Here is an 18420-nt window from a genome sequence, read left to right on the forward strand (position 1 = left end):
GGGCAGAGTGTGAGGCCCTGGCCCTGCTTGTCCCTTGCGAAGTGCCTTGCTAAGTGCCCTGTTCGCTTCCCCCTGGTCGCTCCGCTCCGTGGTCGCTTGGGCTCCTCRGGATTTATGGGAAAAGCGGGGGGGCTGGGCCAGCCCCCATTGGCTGGCAGGCTTCCTCCCACCACCTAAGTCTTGCTGTGTGAGTAAGAAAATAAATAAATAAATAAATAAGTGCCCACAGCACCTGGTACATCAAGCACCACACAAGTCCCCACCCAGCTTTCAATTCTCTCTAACTAACTAACTACTTCATTACATACCTATCCCCTCCAACTATCTAGCTTCTCTCCCTCCCAATGCCTAAGTCTCTTGCTGAGTGAGTAAGAAAATAAGTCAGTCAGTCCCCCACTATGACTGCAGCTCTCCAGAGCACCTGGTACACTATGCAAGTCCCCACCCCCCTGCCAGGCCATGACTGAATCCATCCAACCACCTAGTGATCAATCTTCCCAACCACCTTTCCAGCTAGCTATTCCAATATGTGCTTACCCATCCACTCAAACTACCTCCTCAGCACCCACCTACCCCAACTGTCTCCTACCCAGATACAAATCAAACTATCTTCTCTCCCTCCAAACATCTAACCAGGGCCCCATCATCTGCCCACCCAGACACAGGCCCATCCCCTGAGGCTCCTCCTCTTCCACTGAGTCCCCTCTCCTGCAAGACCACACACATCTACCCCGACAAACTGCACAACACTCACTCAGGAGCTCATACTACCCTTTTCCACCACACCCACCCACCACTATCTGACTGCTTAGCCCCCTCTGGACAGGGACAGGCCCAAGCCCACTCCACACATATTGACCTGGAAAAAAACCCACACACAAAATAACCATACCTTTGCAGCACAAAGCCATCCTTTATTGACAGGCCTCTTTCTTCACAGACAGACAAGACTGCAAGCCCACACCAAAGGAGCCCACACCCTTCACCACCACACCCAACAAACATGATGATTGATTGATAAGTCTGCTCGGGCCACAAGAGCCACAGGGCAAGAAGACTGATGCCATCTCTCCAGGGATRCCTTCCTGACCGCTCCCTTCCACTGGATACATCCCTGCTGCTGCTCCTTCAGTCATAGTGGCAAATTCTCTAGTCTCGCCATGAGGCAAGTGGACAAGTCCTCCCTTCTTCACACAACCTGTTTCAGACAAACAGCAACATTTCAGGGCCCTGGTACTAGTCCACTCACAGCCAAACCTGCTCCCTAGGTGCCTCCCTGCAAAGACTAACCCCCCACCTTAGGCCCCAGCTGGCAGCCTCAGCCATGTGCATGTGCACCCTCCTACCCATCCACACCCAACACAACTCTAGCAACCTAGCCAACAGACACCCCCTCACCTCTCACATCTTCAACCTCTTCTCCCAATAACTTTCTCCAGGCACACCACCCAGTACCCACCGGCTCCCTTCTATGCACTACYGCACAAGACTTGCACACCTCCACCAGTCAACATCTCCCTGGGGACAAGGAGAGCCAGCCTCACACCTCAAGCACAGACCTCCCACACTTGCTCCACTTCCACTCATACAAAGGCCACGCACACACAGAGTGCTCCTCACTCGCACAGGATGCACACTGTCCCTTACCTTCAGCGTGCTCCAAAGTGTTGCTCACAAATCCTTTCTGCAGGCCATCAGGGTCCTAGGACGTGGCACATTGTCCCCACTACTGCCCACATTGAAACATCTTCCTGGCATACCCTGGGGGGGGGGGGGGGGACAAAAAAAACCATCAGCCAAGCCCTTCACAACAAACTTCCCCTATGACAACCCCAGCAAAACCTCCTCCCTGCCCCACAGCTGGACCCCCAGGGTCCCACACATCCAGCCCGCCACCCCGGGTGGCCCATGCATCACAGCTTCTGAGACCAACKCCTTTGCCACATGACACACAACTGCCACCATCGCACCCTCTCTCATTCACACACTGTCTGCTCAGAGCAGGGCCGCTTTCCTCTTCTCTTGTCACACAGCCCAGCTCTTTGCACAGCTCCGTTGCCAAGCCCCTCCCTATCCCCCCTCCAGAGGTGGCCCCCCCCTCCCATATGCACCAAGATCCCGCTCCTGCCCCACCAAATACTAGGCAGCACACCAATCCTGCCCCTCCATTTGCCCCAAAGCGTGCCACCTTCCCAGGGCAGCAGCGAGCGGCCGCCACCCAGCACCTCTAACCACGTATGACTCCTGCGCACTCCTCTCCTTTGCCTCCCCRCACAAGGTAGCCTCTGCGCCACGCACCTAGAAGACCCGCAGCCAATGCCAGCCACTGCTCAAAGCCCAAAAATCTGAGAGCTAGGCCCTCGCCCAGAGTCCCCGAGCCTCCCTGCCACAGCCTCTACCCTCCCCCCCCACAAGCTCCTTCCCTTACTTCACCAAAATCCCAAAGCCACCTTCAGTTACTGACTGTCAGCCACACAACCCTAATCGCCACTTCCGTAGAACTAACTCCCCTAACTCCCCTTCTGTAGAACTAACTCCCCTAACTCCCCTTCCATAGAACTACCAGCAGGCACAGTGACACCTGGCACACAACCCAACCGCAACCACCACCTGGGTCCTGTCCCCCCACAGGCTCCCCCATCTCCCGACCCCTTTCCCCCGAGCGCACCCCACGCCTTTCCCCCCCCACCATCGCACTACATGGCTCCCCGTACTTGCCGCCCCCGCTACAGACCTCCAAGCACCAAACACAGGGTGTTTTCTTCCCACACCAGGGAAGAAAACTTCATCCTCTATTCCCTGCACTGCACCTCCACACCACCCCATCACGTGCTCCCCCATGCTTGCCCAGCCCCTCGCCGGCCACGGGGCACACCAGCCCTACGTGCGCATCCCAACTGCTCGCCCACTTTCTCCTTCCCATCCCCACTACCTCACTTTCCAAGTCCAGAACTCCCCACACTTGTCACAGCACCACTCCCCTGTGCCCTCTCTCCCACAGCACCTTCCCGGCCAAGCTCTTACATCCCACCAGCTACTCCCAGGACTATGCGCTTTCCCACTTCTCCTCCCAAAGACTCAGCCCACCATCAACCCCATACAGTCACCCAGACCCCTGCACAGCATCACTTCCACAACATCAACTAGCACTCACAACCTTCCTGCCCTTCCCTGAGCCTCCCTACCACACTGAGTGAGAATCCTTCACAGTTACTCCCACCCCTACAAAGATAAGCCCTGGGCCTTGACAACCACCATAGCAGGGACAGAAACACAAACGCCATGAACTACTTCACAGGTTCTTCCCCCTCCAAAATATCAAAGGACAGGACCATCACTGACCTGCACATCCCGCGCTGTCATCCCTGCAGGGAGCCGAATGCTGGGATGTGTCATTTTGACCGACCAACGCCGCAGCTCCTTGCTCGGACCGGAAGAACCCTTCCCAGCTCCGATTCCTCTCCTGGGGCTCGGTGACCTCCTCCAATTCTCCACCGCAGGGATTGCCAAGGACAGCCAGAAGGATGGAAACAGAGAGCATTAACAGGCTGTACACAGGTAAAACCCTCAAGTCTCTGCCCCCCTATATGTGCACACAGCAACCCAAAGGGAGAAGACCGCTGCCTCCCTCTCCCACCCAGACCCTCCACCTCACACCTCCTGCAAGCCACAACTAAAACCCGAGGTCCCTGTCCCTGTCCCTCCACTCCCCCAGAGCCATCGGCACTGTGCCGGCTGCTGCCCATCTGCACCCTGCCTTCCGTGCCCCACACCGACCACCTGGCACCCAGCTCCTCGCAGTTCATGTCCCCCACCCACTGCCCTCCTCCCGCCGACTACCTGACCCAGCATTAACACGATCACACGTGACCACACAATTTAGGAAGGATTACAACACATTTTATTCTCGCTCAGCCAGTTCACATAATACAAACACAAGACATGTCAGCAAAAGAACCGCCCCCACCGCCCAAGCCTACCGATGCACCAAGCCAACTCCCAACTCTCCTGCCAGTCACACCGAACTCACCAAAGCTGGACCTGCTCTCGCTCTTCCCATAACCGATCCCACTGAGGACGCTGTGGCAGCTCCTATCCCTCAATGACAGCAGGGCCTTCCTCTGCACCTCTCTTTATGGAGCCACAGGCACCCACCCCTGGGACAAGGCACTTAGCACAATTTTGGATGGGTTTCTTGCTTCAAAAGTTTAGACATGTGCCCCCCAGGCCCCACAGAAGGGGACATAACCTGTGGTCAGGTACGTTATGGACCCCCTGCAGCAGCTAACCRCTCCCAACTACAGTTTCAAGGTGTCACCAAACACTTATGACCCAAACCCGACCAGCACYGAGACCTTGCCTTGGGACACCTACCACAGGATGACTCCACTCACTCAAAAGACACTGCCACCACCTGACTCACCACGATGCAGTCACAGAGAATGCCTGGGCCCTGATGCCAACTGGGACTCGGGTGCCCCCGACATCCCAGGCAGAGCGCCCTACCACCCCCCACACAAACACCATTAGACTACAGGGGCCATCACGAGAGACAACCTGGGGAAAAACTACAGAAACAGCAAGGTCCAGCATCCCTCTACAAAACATTGCACTCCACCATGCCATYGCCTTTCCGGCGCTTCAGACGCTTCGTCTGCCCTTCTGGGCCTGCATCCTGCTGCTTTTCCCGTTGAATCCTGCTCCTGCTTCCTGGCCGCCTGCTTTTCCCATCGCTGGCAGTGGTGTGAGTCAGAGGTTGGTTTGCTGCTTGGGGGCACTTGCTCCTATCCTACAGATACTCAGACTTACGAAACAACAGTACCGGACTGGGCAGCGAAGCCGCACATCCCTTATGAGGTCAAGTCCCATTTATACATACAAAGCCACAGCAACAGCTGGGTGACTGTGAGGACAGTGACCCAGGCTTGGGGTTCCCCTGAAGAGCTGGAAGCTGCAGAGAGACCGACAATACCCACGTGAGCTCCGCTGCTTTTATGGACTCGACACAACCTTCTGCACAAAGGCTGCATTACTGGAATACAGCCCGCTCCCTGCCGCCCTCCCCAACTGCCCCACAATGCAACCGGCTTCTTAGCTGCACAGCCCATAGGCAATCATTTCACTGTCCCGCAGGACTCCACCTGGAGCTGTAGCTCCAGCATCCCAAAGAGCTACTCTTAGGAGCAATTACAGACTACCCAGGCAGCACAAAAGCCATGGCACCCCGCTCCCCTGCCGCACACAGCCCCAAAATTTTACTGTCCATTCCGTCCCTCCAAAACCCTGCCCTCCCTACCCTGCTGCTGTAGGAGCCTCCTGCCACAATCCCACACCCCCACCACACCATATACACCCACTGGCCTCAAAAGCCCATCTGCCTTTCACAGCGTATCAGCCTCAGAACGTGCCATCTCAACCCAGCCAGACATCTCCCTCCCTCACGCTTCACATCCCGGACACAACACAGGCCCCTAGGTGCCTTTCCATCTCTGGGGCCACCAGGTCATCCCCAGCATCTCCGCTGCTCTCCCAGCCTTAATCCATACCTGCTCTGGACTTGCATCTAGCTGCCCTTTGCAACCCTCTACCCTCCTACCTGGGACACAGTACATTTTGCCACTGACCTCCTCACCTCTTTCCCCTGCTGCTCGCCCCGACATCCTGCGCRGGCTCCCCCTCCCTCCCCTGTACGCTTCCCGGGCCACCYGCAAGACTTGCCTCTGCAGCTCTTGCCRTCCCCTTGCAGTGTCCCCGTGACGCAGCTGCACAGAGGCCCGTCCGCCCTGCTCGTGCAGATCTGTTCGCACCCTCCGTTGTCTTCACACCAGTCTGACCCTGGGTGCAAACAGCCCAGGCATATCCTTGGCAGACATGCTTCAACCCTGAGTCCTTCCTCGAGATGCWGCCCAGCCCTCTTGGGAGCAACACGACACCCCCTCCCTTGGCTATGGTGCAAGACCCTCTGAAATCCTCCTGTCAACCGGCCAGAAGCTCCCTCTTTTGTAACACAGAACAGCGATCCCACTTGGATGTGCAAGGACTCCTGTACCCAGACTGCAGAGGAGGCATTCAATGCCCTACACGCTACTGGGCCTCTCCACAAAGAGAGATGAGCAGACGCTGCCCTTTGCCTCTCCTCCACAGAGAGACAGCTCCGCGCACCCTGGGGCTCCCGTTGCCTCCCACGCTGTCTCTCTTGCGCTCTCACACAGCTAGCCCCAAAGCCTAATAACATCACAGGGCGAGGCAGACCCTGCGCCAGCCAGGGGCACCACCCATACAATTGGCACACACAAGCGCACGCACCCCTTGTGCCAAGGTTGCTCCTAAGCAAGCTCTGAGATGCCCTGTGCTGCCTCCTGCCACACCCAGCCTGCGCACAGAAAGGGCACAGGCAGTAGGCAACAAACTGGCACAAATAGACGGGATTCCARCTCCAGCCTTCCCGGATCGCTTCGGCAGGGACACGTTGGGAACTGGACTAACCCTCTTGCTTCTGCGCCGTGCACACTTACGCTTCCGGCGAATAGGCCCCACCGACAGGATCTGCTCCTTGGGCTCTTTGGTGAAATCCCTGGCCATCCGGCTATTCTGAGGGCAGTTCTAGATGGGGACAAAAGTCAGCCTCAGTCACCATTAGCCCCTGTCCAGTCTCGCCCTGTGCCCTTCCAGCCCGTCCCCATCCCCATCTCCCAAACTCCCAAACTCCTGTGGCCAGGCTCAGGACCCATACATGATCGGGCTATAGCCAATGCTCCCTCCTGTCACTGGGAGGGAAAGGGAGTCCTTCTGGCCTCCGCACGAGGCTACGTCTCCTGYGCCTCAGAACCGTGCTCTTGGCACTTTCCCCAGGGGCTGCCAACCCCCCTGCCCTSTGCGCCAAGGCATCTGTCAGCATTTCGCAAACTGACTATTTTGCAGGACTATTTTCTTAAGGGACATCTCTCCCCCTGCCCAGAAAGGCTGAACAGATGTTCAGCATTTGGCAAACTTACTATTTTGCAGGAGTATTTTTCTGAGTCACAGAGTGAGACRGCACAGTGGAGATGAACTTCATCATAATCCCCGATGAACTTGAAGACGGTGACATGGAAGCGACAAGTCAATGACACCCCGTTCTCCTCAATGCCAATGGTGTTGTCCTTCAGGTTTTGGCACCTGCGCAAATGGCTCGTGCTCACCCAGGCCCTCACAGATGTGACCTCATCTGCAGAGCCTCTGCCCTCCCCTGCCCCTCTAAGTCCTCTCTCCTGCTTCCCAGAGCAATGCCAGTAAAGTGACCTTATCCACGAGAGCATGGCAGCACTTCATTTCAGCATATGGCAAATGGATGGCAACAATGCAATCTGGCTATGTATCTCAGCATCTCTGTGACATTACTGACTTATTTGTAATCCCATTTCCCGACACTCAGCAGCAACAGTTCCATTCCCCTGTAGCTTCAGCAACGTGGGAAGCTTTCTTCCACCACCGCGACACCCTGACACACATCACTTCCAGGGATGCTGGATACTTGGCGAGCTCCTTTCCTTCCCTTAGCCCAGAAATGCTTGGCTTCCCCCCACCCTGGCAAAGAACACCTTACCTGTCGCTTTCCTGAATGCCACAGTCAGCTATGTGTCTTCTGCCAGCCCTCGACTGTCCGTCCCTTGCCTAACTCGTGCCATAAAGATGCCCCGCCAGCCCCCCTTTTTTCATTCCTCCCCAGCTCTTACAATCTCCCTTGCACACCCTCCTAATTGGCAAGAAAAAGGAAAAATACAGATGCCACAAAGCATCCTCTGTGGTAGCTCACCCTCCCTCGATGATAAAGTAGCGCAGCTTGTCGTTGCTGTCTCGCGAGGGYGTCGCGTAGCACTTGTTCAGCGTCAGGATCAAGTGGGTCGAGTCCGCTCCGACGACAAAAACCCCCACGTAGAGCACGTCCCGGGTGGTCAGCACGACTTCGCCCTGGCGATAGGGGTGCTTATAGGACGAATTTTTATACAGGGCCATCTTGGTCGTGAAGCTGCCTTCCTGGGTTGGGACCGTCAGGTTAATCACACTAGTGATGAAAAAAACCCAAGCTCAGAGTAAGGTAAAAACTCGCAAGTCAGTGCCACACCTCAACCCCATGGAGAAAAGATGGGATGGGCAACTTGCTGCCRCATTTACCTCAGCATTGGCCTCACGACAGAATCCAGAGAGATTTTTATATCCAGCTCGTAGGCGCAGGAAAACTCCACGTTGATGGTTCGGTCCCGGGTGATGATGTTGCCTGTGTTGTTCGCGCTCTCAATCCACACTGTGTTTTTGTACACGATGTGCGTGCCGTTAGACTGCACAGGGGGCAAACGGTGCCGCGTGAGCTCTCCTGTCTCCCTTCTCTCACTTGTTACATGCCCCTCAGCCCCGAAACCGGCCAAACRGCGGAGGGCTCGGCCACCCCTCTGACATTGCTGGCCCTTGCCAGAAGGGTTATGAAACAACAGCRGCAAGAGCCTCAGATCACTTCCCTGCATGGCAAAACCAACCTACACTCACCCAGACCACTGTCACACAACTAGCGGACCCACTTGTCGCTGAAACGTATCCCACCCCAGCATCTAGCCATGCTGTGCTGCCTCTGAGAGGACAGCCATGCTGGCACACTGCCCCCGAGTCATATCAGCCCTGGTCCCACATGGAGAAGTCCCCTGCAGCGAGCGGCCCGCCCTCTGCTGCCGTACCTGCACGACATTCCCGCAGTTCCCCTTGGTGTTGTTGATCTGGAAGGAAATGAAATCCTCCCCTTCGATGCCGGGGCAGTGACGGTCATTGACACGCACCCCCTCTCGCTCAAAGCCCAGCTGAAAGAGCTTGCATTTCGAGATCGACACTTCCATTTGTGCAGCTTTGCAGGTCACCTCAGCATCGATGATGTCATGTGTGTCTAGAGAAGTGTAAAACAAGGCATGAGAACCTCCCCCAAAAGTGCTGCCAGCCTGGCCTGCCAGCCTGCCTGGCCCTCCCTCCTCAGAGGTGCCAGTATCAGCTGCTCTTGCAGGAGAGCACGGTGGTTCTTGTCTATCTCCCAAAACAGCATTATGCAATAACAACCCCCCCAAACCCTGAGTGCCCAAATAGAGCTGGTGCTCACGCCACTGACCGCTTGTCCCAGGGAAGACTTACAGCATATATACAAACACAGGACAGAGGACATGGCCCTGCAGCACAACCTCGTCACACATGGTATGTCCAATGCACTACGTTGGTGCGCCCAACTGTGGGACTCCCACTCTCATGGGGAGCCCGCTCACAGCCTCAGGGACAGCGCTTGGGGTCTCAAAACCTAATGGGCACACGTTTCTGTGGGATGTTGGACTTAGGCGATCTCCAGAGGTCCCTTCCAACCTCAACGATTCTGTGATTCTGTGTTGCGCAGAGGTCAGTACTGTGACGTATACCACTTAACACCTGCACAAACATTTAGCACTGCAGGAGCCTAGCTATCTTCTACCTCACCGTGCATCGGGTCAGGACTGCCAGGGCACCGCAAAACTACTCTGAGCTCCAAATGTGAGTCTGCACTCCAAGCAGATGTGAGACTGCAGCAGTTTCGGCTGCAGCTCTGCCCAGCAATCGGATCACCGTGCTTTGCCAAATTACAGCTTGCTCGTGAGGCCGAGAAAACCAAATGCACGCACCCAAACAGAAATGGAAGAGACTCCAGCTTGGCTTTGCTCCTTTTTGACCACTCACAATCAAACAAGCCCAGCTAGGTGGGTATCCTGACACCCAGCACCCCCATTTCACAAGCCCCTGCTGTCAGACTGCCTCCAAAATGCCCACGCTACTCTGCCCCGATACCGAGCACGACTTCACCGCTGGGACGAGAGGACTCACTGTTTCCGTAGGGCGGAGGCTCAATGCAGCCACACAGCTCCCCTCCGTTGTCCAGCTCGCAGCTTCGGTTGGGACAGTCAGCACCCACGCAGGGGTCTTCCACCACTCCTGCTAAAGAGGAAAAGAGGGACAAGAAACGACACCTTCATTCTCAGACTGGAGTGCAGACACTTCCACGTGCCATCGGCAGCCCGTCTGAAGCCATCCCCTCTGTTGACTTTCCCTCTCCACCCAGGGTCAGCCCAGTATGAGACTTGGAAGAAAACTCCCCTAAACTCATACTGCATGGCTAGAGATCCCCCAGCTCTCTTACAGCAATTCTCCTTCTCGATCCACTCGGTACCCAGAATGCCAAAGGTGCGGCAGGCCTCTCCGTAGGCAGCGAGTGAGCCACAGAGCTGGAACTTCTTGTGATTGTAGCAGCCGTCCAGAAAGCAGGACTCATAGAAAGGCAGGGGATCCAGCAGGCCGTAGCAGGGCTGAAAGAAGCCTTTCATGTCCGTCAGCTTCAGGCAGTAGCTGTCGCTCTGCAGCATCTGGATCTGGACGTTGTCGCAGGATGCGGCGTACTGAGAGTACTGCAGCTCATTACAGCTGTGGGCGTAACACACAACACGGGAGTCCGGATGCGCCTGACCTGCTGCCCAACCGTATGTCCCTGCTCGCAACGAACCCCTCTGCTCCCGCCCGCATTGAGCGCCACAGGAGCGGCCGAGAACTCACCTCTTCTGCATGCCGTTGGTTTTCCAGCTCTGGGCCAGCACCACACTGCTGACAACGGGCTTCCCCCGCAGGGTGACGTAGTCATCCGTCCGGTCACCGTTGAAGTTGCCACAAAGGCCACACACCTTGTTCTGCAGCCGCTCCCCAATGGTAATTTTGATGACGTTGAAGCCGTTATAGCGGATCTGGATGTCAGGGCTCGAGTCGATGACCAGGAAGCCTTCCATGCTGTAGATCTTGGTGGAAAGCCCGGTGACAAAGGGGACGCTCACCTGGCTGCCGTTCACCTGGTTTGGGAAAGGATGCATGGCTGACGTCACCGCTGTAACTTCTGCCTCCCAACATAAGCAGAAGTCACCTGAAAACACCAGTGCTAACACCTCTCCATGCCCTGGACAGGAGAACACCACATCTTTTTGGGCAGCCCCTTTGGCCAGGTCAGGGCTGAGCTGAAGGTCAGGCCATGGGCTCATTCCCTCCTCACTCAGGGAGTTGGTCCCCTGCTCCCTGAATGCTCGGCCCTGCTCTGGAAGGGCAGACACTCTGGACAAGACCTTACCTTGACGGTGTTCCTGTCGCTGATAAGGATCTGCTCCTCATTGATGTAGAAATAAACTGGGGAGATGATGGTGAGGTTGGGCGAGGACCACTTGTCGAAGTTGATGATGAGCTGGAAGGAGAAGTCAGGCAGCTTCTGGCAGATGGTGGAGAGGACGAAGGCGCAGTTGGCCGGGAATCGGAGGAAGGCCCCGTCGAAAGTGCGGAAGACGCCGCCCCCCGCCGCCAGGCAGAAGGAGCTCTTGGTGCTGAAGCAGCCGCGGACACCATTGCGGAGGGCGCACTCCTCGTCGGACTTGCAGTGCCGCGGGTCGCACTGGATGAGGTTGCGCCGGAAACAGCGGCACCGGCGTGTGCAGTCGCTATTCCAGAATAGCTGCTTGGGCTGAAAGACAGAGGCAGGAAGGCAACCCGTTCAGGACCCCTGATCCAACGAGGCTCAGATGGTGGGGGGACGTCTCTCAGAGGACCCCACTCTGATGCCACACCATCTCTGACACCAGTATTGGCACTTTGACAGGGTCTGGTGGGTGCAGCCTGTCCCTGAACGGGGGACGCCCCATGGCATGTCTCCTGGTCCCCAACCCCGTGCATGGCAAAGCAGAGCAGGACCAGCGGGAAGGATGGCTGGAGCCGCACAGCAGGGGTGACCTTGCTGCGTCTCACCCATTTTAGGGTGCGTGGGGGGATTTGAGGGTGTGGGCCAGGGGTGCCAGGACTGGCGGAGGGCATGTAGGGCACACACATCGCTTAGTCTCTCTCGTGGGGGAGCAGCTCGGTCTCCCTGGGCAAACAGGGGAGGCTGCACAGAGAAGCAAACAGAAATCTGCGACAGCCAGCACCACGTCCCAGAGGCCGTTTGGTCCACACCGCACGACAGCAGAGTTTCACAGTCCATGGACTCCGTCAGTCCCTTCCTATCCTTTACAGACTCTCCAATGCACTTTCATTCTCCTCAGGCACATGGAAAGGCAGAGTGGACAATGAGGGCAGAGAGATGCGAGCAAAGGACAAGGCGATGACACACAAATTTCTCCTAAATCTTTGCTACTCGGCCACAGCAAAGAAACGGCCAGTTTCTGTTTCCACAGCAACAACCTTCACCTCTTGCATGCACACAGAAAACCACAGCACTTTGAATAGCTCCTGGACYGCCTCTCTGCACCCTGCCTGCCAAATACAGATCGACTTAGGTCCCCGTATTAGAAGACTGGAATAATTGCACAAAACCAGTTTCTTTGGCTYGGTGATGAAACAGTACACGTAACATCTTCAACAGAAAAATAACAGGCACACAACTGCGGGTAATGCCACCCACAGAACGTGGTGGCCACCCTTCCCAGCAGCATCTTGTGTGGGGTGTATCTCCCTGACAGCCCTCGTGAGACACTTGTAGGTCAAACTAACCTACCCATGGCTGAGACCAGGCATGTGTCAACACACGTTTGGCCCTGCGTCAACCTGCCCTGGGACTCCCTAGCCCCAAAGCCTCTGCTGGCCCTTCAGTTGCCAGCTGTGCAGCTTTCATCTGGACAATATCCTCAGTGGTGATCAGCCACCGCGAGGTTTGCTATTCAACGCCAGCCCAGGCAAGATCATGGCTCTTGTACCCAGCGCTCCGCGGACACCAGATCCATACTGTGCACAGCCCTCTTTGCACAAAACCTGCTTTTCCATCCATTCCCTAATGCAAATGGCCTGCAGTCTGCCTCCYTGTTGGCTCGGGTTGAGTCACGCTGAGCCCAGGCAGGGGGGTCAGTGCACATTGCTTGCACAATAAAAAGTTTGTGCAGGTGCTGGCTGTGCACAGCTTGTTCCTTTAGAGGCAAACATAGCACACCCCTGGGGTATGTCACCACCCCAAGGAAAAGACATGACACAACACCGTATAAAGCTCCAACCTGTCCGTGTTCCCTGCTCAGGGTGCAAGATGCTGGCGGGCAAAAAACAGAAAGGGGGTGGGGGAAAGGACTGAGAGAAGGGCACGGCCGAGGTACCTCATAGTATTTGCCGTCCGAGTAGCAGCCACAGTTGTGGGGAAGGATGCAGCTCTTGCCGTTCAGGACGTACCCCGGGTCGCACTGGCACCCCTCCACGCAGTAATGGCTGCAGTCGCTTTTCAGACGGATGGCGGCGCATCGGGGCTGGCACAGGGACACGCAGCTCTCGTAGTGGCTGTTGGGAGGACAGCTGACAGCTGCGATGCAAAAAGGGAGAAAGCGGAGAGACGCAGATTAGCTCAACAGACAAAAATGACCTCTCTAACTGGCTTGGCAACCGGTATCATTTTTCATTTTTGGCAGCCGGTTATCATTTTGGCTTGTTATCTTTGCTGTCACACCAGAAATCCTGAGAGGGTGGTTCCAGACCCAAAGGTGCGCATGCCTGGGAAAAAAACTATTCCTGTGCCCTTGGCCTCGCCAGCTTGAAAGGGGAGACGAGGGGCGACCCTGGACTGAGCGTGTGGTGTCCCGGGTCCTGGCCTCGCTGTCCCCGCTGTTGGCAGCAGTGCCTTCTAAGCCATGACTTTGTGTGTAAGGCAGAAGAACAGCATACATTTAATTGTCGGTCTCGTTAGCAATGAAAATTACTTTTCATCTGGTTTGCCACATAGCCTGGCTGCCAGAGAGACTCCCTTTCTGCGGCGCCTAATTGAACACTGTGCTGTAAACTTACTGACAATAGCAGGCAGCTTCATTAGAGCAGACACGTACTCTTCTCCATGAATATGACTAATACAATTCACGTTTAACAAAGGAAGAGTAGCTGACGCTGTTTGAACTGGACACTTAACTCTTTCCATCCCTGCTTTTGCTACGGTGCATGCAGTATGAAACAGCTCCAACAGAACTGATGGGCTGTAGCGCGTGACGGCAGCTCCCTCCCGCCGAGTGCAGACCAGCCATGGCGACTGCAGAGCAATGCTTTTTCCTGCAAGACTGATGGGCTGCCGGTGCCTGGCATGCAGCTGCCCAGTAAGCAGGTTTCCCGGCACGGTGAGAGCTCCGGGCTCAATCCCGCAGTGTGCCTGCTGCAATCTCAGGGCTCCAATTTTAACCCTTCTCAGCGTTAGGCTGCTTAGGGATCAGGCGAGGGGGCAGGACCGCACCAACATGAAGCGGGTCGGGCGGCAGCGCGGCCCTTAGGATCCCGCACAGCCATTCCGACCTGGGCTAGGGCAGAGCAGGGCCGCGTCTGGCTCTGGCACGGAGATGAGCAAATTACCAGACAGGCATGTTTTCTCCCAAACGCGCAGAGACCTGTCATGTTTTGTGGCCATCACTCATTCTTCCACAGCTCCATTTCCTTTATGGATCTGTCAACAGGAGAGATAAACTCCTACAAATCTGCTACGCATCTCCTCCTTGTCAGGTTATTTGCTCTGCTATTTTTCTTCTGTCTCCTTTCSTCTGTATTGTGGTTGACCACTGCTTTATTTTTGGTGCCACTCAGACTGTTCCGGGTCGCATAACTCGGGCTGCTTCCCTTCGCATCGCATCGGCCTCCTGAGTCCTGCTGAGGTTGGCACAGTGCTTCTTGTGCTCCTCTTCACCTGCATTCAGGATTCCTGAAGACACCCTTTACCTAACACTTCTCTGCCCCTCCCTTCTCAGGCAGCTTCCTTGCAGCAAGGTGCCCTTCTTATAGCCAGGAAATGCTCACGTCAGTAGCCCTTGCTTTCTTGCCCCAGGTCATTACAGTTTAGGGTCAGGAGGAGGCTGCGGGGGGCTGGAAATTGTCTCCTCCCCCATGAAAAGCAGGGACAAGCTTTAAATCCTTTTCACTGCATGGAGGCACTTGCACTGAAAACAGATCAACAACTGCCCTTCAATGTCAAATGCCAAAAAGGTTTCAGCATTGTYCACATCACACAAAGGTGCCTCTGAAACCCATCCCTTGGTGCTGGCAGGTCCAACTACTTGGCCTTCACATGACGATGGGGCATGCAGGTGGCACGCGAGAAAACCAGGCCTCCAGCTGCCCGCTTCCCGGACCGTTCTGTCTCGCACACGTTTAGCTACTGCACCAACGGCCCCTACACTGTTTTCTCTCACAACTCCATCAACTGCCTTCTTATCCAATGGGAAGGCATGGGAACCCTCGCATCCTCCCCACACCCTGACCTCTGGCTTTCTCCAACCTGCGTGGAACAGTGCAAGAGCCAGGCCGACAGGCAGGCATCCGCTAGCGCTAGACGARGTGCTCTGCTACCTTTCTATGGAGCGATCTTTATCGCCACACCTCCGGAGGGGACCCCCGCGACAGTCGCCCACTTCACATCATCTCCATAGCCCCTCTGCACCTCCCGCATCCTTTCAGGCTCGGACACTTCAGTGTCCAGACCACAGCATGCCCAATCCCTCAGCAGYGACATGCATGTCCATGGTGAATGCCACAGATCTGCCTCTGCCTCAGCGTTTTGCCCCGAAGCAGACAGCCCCAGGAGACATGTCTAGGGAAGAAAGGCTAGAAGGCAGCATGGTACTTACAGCATGAGGTGAAGTTCCTCCAGCCAGTGATGGCAATTCCCTGGGTCTGGCACGTGCTGGCATAATTCTGCAGCCAGCTGCAGGCTGTTTGCATGGCTCCCCCGTCAATGCAGGTGTCGAAGAGGCAGTTCTTGTAGAAGAAGCCGGGGTTGATCTTGCTGTGGCACTTTGCAAACACACCACTTTGGCTGGGGATGAGGCTGCACAGCTGCTGAGGTTTCCAGAAGCCTTCCACCTTCCCACAGGCAGGGCAGCGGTCACCGCAGCCCACCTGGCAGAATGTGTCCCGCTTGACCCAGCTCTGGCCGAAGTCAGTGACGCCAGCCGCTGCCAGACCACTGGAGGCCACCAGGTCATCCTCGGGGTTGCCGTTGTAGCGGCCGCAGAGACCGTAGGTCAGGTTCTGGAAGCTACGCGGGACAGTGACGGAGAGGAAGGTCTTCCAGTCGTACACCACCTTCAGCCCAAAGTCGGTCTCAACCACAATGTGAAAACCAAAGGCAAAGATGTTCACTTTCCCCTGGCCCAGCTTGAGAGGCAGGTAGAGACGTTCATTGTTAATCTGCGGGAAAGAAAACAAGYTGCCCAGTGAGCAGAGACAATCAGCGCTTCTGCATGAGGACACAAACAAAGGCAGTTTGCTGCTGCTGCTGCTGAGGCCAAGTCTCTGCCAGCCTCCCTACAAGCCCCAAAGGGCAGCAGCCAAGAGGAAGGCCCCCTCCAAAAGCTGTGCCCCACGGCACCTTAGGGAAAAGCCTAGTATATTCCCTGCTCCCYTTCCCCTCTAGAAAGCTCATAATCCATAAGGAATTGTGGAACAGAAACCCCAATAACTTTTGGGAGCTGCAACCGACACGGGTAGAACCATTCTCTCAGATGAGGATATCCCAATGCTCCCAAACCGTGGCCGGGCCGTTTTCCCGAGCGAAGGGTGACTGCCTCTCCCTCACGCTCATGGCCCCACTCACCAGCACTGTGTATTTGTAGGCACGGTGGATGACTATGTTGTAATTGAAGACCTCCACTTCCACTTGTTTCACCCACAGGGCCAGGGATGGGTCCCGATCCTCGTTCTTGGCGGTGACGGTGAATGTCGGGAAAGTGTCCGATCTCTCTGACCTCGGCCGGGAGATCGTGGTGCAAAGGACCAAAGTGCAGCTGCTCTGGAAGTCGAAAGAGAAGCCGTCRAAAGTCAGGTAGTGCCCGTAGCCAGAAACGATGCAGGAGGCATCAGTGCGGACACGGCAGTAGTAGAGACCGTTCTCCTCCAGGCAGTACTCGTCATCCTTGCAGGGGACGTTCTCGCAGTACACACTGTTGTCAGAGCCATTACAGTAGCAGAGAAAGTGGCAGGAGATGTCCATCCAAAAGGTCTGGTTGGTGGCCAGCTGACGCCCCTCAAAATTGCAGCCGCACTCGCTGCGGGGAACACAGCGGGTGCCTTGGAGGGCGAAGCCGTCATCACACTGGCAGCCTTCTGCGCAGCTGTCCGTGCAGACAGGGCCCGTCGCCAGCGTTTCACAGGTCTCCGTGCAGGTCATGCACTCCTCAAAATGGCTGTTCTCTGGGCACGTGAGAGCTGGAGGGCGATCAAACACAGTGCACAGCGTTAGCGGCTCTGGTTGCCTTGAGGGAGCAGGAGGTGTGGGAATGGACAAAAGGTGGGACAAGGCAAGGATCGACTGATTCGGAAAAGAAAGCAAGGGGGTGCCTGGCCCCACCAACCTCCTGGCTGCCTGCTTTGCTCAATCCTCTTTATAGCCTTGTCTCCCCTCCCTCATCACCGCTCCTTGCATCAAGTCCTTGCCCTGCAACGTGCCGAGTGACATCTCCTCCCACTAATTCTAAGGGGACAAGTCCAGGGCATGGCCTTCAGATGTCATCTAGAGCCGAGATGACGTGCCATTCCCCCACTTCCCCAACAGATGCCTCTCTAAAACCTCCGTGACAGAGACAGAGGCTACTCCACCACCTGTTATGTGCTTCCGCACTGTGGATTTTTCACATTCGTTTTTGAATTATGAATGTTTTCACATCAATGGCAAGTTTACAGCGATAGCTACAAACATGCCTTCTTCAAATTAGCCTCTGTTGATGGCTTGCAGTATTGTTAGAAGCCATATGCGGTTCTGTAACGCTCCTACACGGCATCATTAAACTCCTGATGTCTCCTGAAAAGCCACCATGAAATTACTTAATTGGGATATCTGTCTCTGCAGGCAAAGGCGCCGCTTAGAAAATACCTCTAGTACAAAGGGTGACGCTTTCTTGTCTTCAGACTCAAAAACATTGTACTCTTAAAGTACAAGTCACCCGTTTACTTGCTACCTCCAACAAGAATGGGCCCCAAATGCAATACGGGACCAGGGTTTGCTACAATGCTGCTATAGCTAATGTGGGTTCCCAGCTGAAAAAAGCGAGAGACCCGCTAAAGAAGTGAAGAGACTCGCCTGTTTCCCTTCTGCTCACCCGAATGCGGGGCTCCACGCACTATGCGGGAGAGCACTTCATGCACATTGGCTGCAGTCACAGAGGAAAGCTCTATTGGACGGCGCTCTTCCAACAGCAAAACAAACCTTTGACTGACTGGTATTTGCTGACTGTAAGCCTTAGGCTTGGTTCCCTAGGGTTGCATTGTGGGAGAAGTAGGAGAGAGCCGTAGAGCAGTGCCGCACAAAATAAAACATGCAGTGACCCCTTTCACATCTGCATTGTATCTCGATACCCCCATAACAGACAGCCTCATTCAACTGGAGATTGTTCCAGTCTGTCAATAGTGCAAATA

General features: G+C 55.6%; 1 protein-coding gene and 1 long non-coding RNA gene across 7 annotated transcripts in view; one reads left to right on the forward strand and one right to left on the reverse strand.

The window, feature by feature from the left end:
- LOC112969577 overlaps nucleotides 1-1021 on the forward strand; it is a 2704-nt gene extending 1683 nt beyond the window's left edge. Inside the window, exon 3 of the long non-coding RNA XR_003254747.1 lies at nucleotides 941-1021. This is a non-coding gene — a long non-coding RNA (uncharacterized LOC112969577). The remainder of the gene's footprint in view (nucleotides 1-940) is intronic.
- TECTA (tectorin alpha) overlaps nucleotides 890-18420 on the reverse strand; it is a 39033-nt gene continuing 21502 nt past the window's right edge. For 3 of the 6 annotated variants that reach the window (XM_026072999.1, XM_026073000.1, XM_026073003.1), the window contains 12 exons: nucleotides 16604-17214; nucleotides 15636-16197; nucleotides 13143-13342; nucleotides 11147-11530; nucleotides 10588-10874; nucleotides 10178-10458; nucleotides 9865-9975; nucleotides 8709-8911; nucleotides 8155-8318; nucleotides 7796-8044; nucleotides 6996-7158; nucleotides 5771-6603 (listed from right to left, as the gene is read on the reverse strand). In XM_026072999.1, coding sequence (XP_025928784.1) covers nucleotides 6235-6603; nucleotides 6996-7158; nucleotides 7796-8044; nucleotides 8155-8318; nucleotides 8709-8911; nucleotides 9865-9975; nucleotides 10178-10458; nucleotides 10588-10874; nucleotides 11147-11530; nucleotides 13143-13342; nucleotides 15636-16197; nucleotides 16604-17214 — 3584 coding nt within the window. In that variant the 3' untranslated portion in view covers nucleotides 5771-6234. Of the gene's footprint in view, nucleotides 1199-1647; nucleotides 1762-3342; nucleotides 4952-5718; nucleotides 6604-6995; nucleotides 7159-7795; nucleotides 8045-8154; nucleotides 8319-8708; nucleotides 8912-9864; nucleotides 9976-10177; nucleotides 10459-10587; nucleotides 10875-11146; nucleotides 11531-13142; nucleotides 13343-15635; nucleotides 16198-16603; nucleotides 17215-18420 lie in introns of those variants that run through there. The other 3 variants (XM_026073001.1, XM_026073002.1, XM_026073004.1) reach the window with 3 other exon arrangements.

The sequence above is a fragment of the Apteryx rowi genome, unplaced genomic scaffold, assembly GCF_003343035.1.
Source record: "Apteryx rowi isolate R43461 unplaced genomic scaffold, aptRow1 scaffold_356, whole genome shotgun sequence".
Classification (NCBI taxonomy): Eukaryota; Metazoa; Chordata; class Aves; order Apterygiformes; family Apterygidae; genus Apteryx; species Apteryx rowi.